This window comes from Porites lutea, chromosome 3 (genome assembly GCF_958299795.1).
Source record: "Porites lutea chromosome 3, jaPorLute2.1, whole genome shotgun sequence".
Taxonomy (NCBI): domain Eukaryota; kingdom Metazoa; phylum Cnidaria; class Anthozoa; order Scleractinia; family Poritidae; genus Porites; species Porites lutea.
Window position 1 is genome coordinate 29,455,119 of NC_133203.1, and position 1,716 is coordinate 29,456,834.

Sequence of the window (1,716 nt, forward strand, 5' to 3'; positions counted from 1 at the left end):
AAAGACTCATAAAGTGTTTATGCTAAGGCTTCTTTCAAAAACCAACATATCTTACAAAGGAAAAAATTGCTGTTTATTTGACAAAGTTGGAAACATTGTCTGTGTTTGCGATTTTCTACCAATACTGTTCTTCAACAAACCAAAAATATGCATTAAGTACAGACCTATTCAAATATCGAGTAAGATAAATTCGAGCCAGGTTTCTTCCGCAATTCTCATTCAAATAAAGGAGAATGTAATTAAGCACTTTGTTGATATCCTTTCCGGTTCGGCTGGCCCTTAAGCGATTTCAACGTATGAACTTGTGCGTGTTGAAAGAAAGATGTTTGAAAATTTGCTCAGCTGCGATACTTCATTCCAAGCTTACTTGGAGATCGGAATAGCATGAAATTTGTGCGGATACAGTTACCGCATCAAGGTCACTGACAAATTCAAGTAACTGTTTCAAACTGCGGGGTTATCGATACCACTACGTGACTCTAATAACTTTGCATTGATACGCAGTCTTCGGAGTTAAGCATCGAAAAGGAAGGCATATTGCTTCGTTTCCATTTAAAAGAGAGAGGGCTACGCAAATAGCCCTCCAGCCTGACAAGGTGAGAGCCCGGGTGAAAGTTAACGATGCTGGTCCAGTGAATTTTGAAGGGAAGTAAAATCGGTACAGTTGTGGTTACAATTACTTCTGACCTGTTTCCAAGTCTTCAAAACCGCCAGCTCATCGAAGGATGCAAATATTAAACCGCCAATTATTCGGTCTAAATATTATTGTGTTGACATTTGCGCTCTTAGTTTTTGCAATTGTTTCTGTCGAAGGGAGACTTTGCAAAACGCATCAGGATTGCCTGGGGGATTTCATACAGTGTTGTAGCGGTTACTGTCGTCAATCATGCAACTTGTCGTGCTCCAGAAACGATCAGTGCGGCTCACCCCCAAACCTCGAGGAACATTGCTGCAAAGGAACGTGTATATCAACATCTCTGACTTGTGAAAAGCCAGCACCTGAGAAAGAAAACGTCCTAAGCCCGCCTTTAATTGCTGTAGTTGCGATATTCAGTGTGTTACTTGTGATAGCTTTGTGCTGTGTTTTCAGGGCACAGCTGTGCAAAATGCGCGCACTTTGTGTCGCGGGTAACAGAGGCTCTAGGCGGGTAGCGAACGCCGGTGTCAAGATCAGCGTTGGTGCCGGCTTCATGGAACTCGGACGAAATGGAACTGATGAAAGCTTGAATGTAACAGAGAGATTTACGTTACGAGCCGGTAACAACTCTTGGGTTGGACAGGATTTTCGTGTTGTGCCTCCAAAATCATTAAGTAAAAGAAACTATCATGACTAAAGTGCGGAATTTTGTCAGATTGAATCGGCTTCAAGCGCTTAGTAAAAACCCCTGCTGGTTCTCTTAGGATTCATCCCTGACAGACATTACAAGTATATTCAGATTAACAGAAGTTGAACATTGTATTTCTGCTACTCAGCTTTTAATCATGCAAGGGCGAAATCGCATGATCTGATGATGACCCTTGCAATCGGAATCTCTTAGAAGTCAATACGAAAAAAACTACTAGCTGTGTATGTATTATTGTTTATTTACTCAGTTATTTATTAATTCATTTTTAAAGGGAGTGTTAATAAGAGACAGCGTTTATCAGTTAAGTAAAGAAAAAATAACGATACCAACAACAAAGAAAACCGATGCATTTTTTTTCACCCTATTGTAA

General features: G+C 40.4%; 1 protein-coding gene across 1 annotated transcript; it reads left to right on the top strand.

Moving 5' to 3' along the window:
* The first annotated feature begins 290 nt into the window (after positions 1-290).
* On the top strand, positions 291-1,716 carry LOC140929572 (uncharacterized). Its single transcript, XM_073379322.1, has one exon. The coding sequence runs from the start codon at positions 726-728 to the stop codon at positions 1,332-1,334; it is 609 nt and encodes a 202-aa protein (XP_073235423.1). The 5' UTR covers positions 291-725; the 3' UTR covers positions 1,335-1,716.

Coding starts and splice junctions, on each gene's coding strand:
- LOC140929572 (XM_073379322.1), top strand. CDS start 726: ATGCAAATATTAAACCGCCAATTATTCGGTCTAAATATTATTGTGTTG.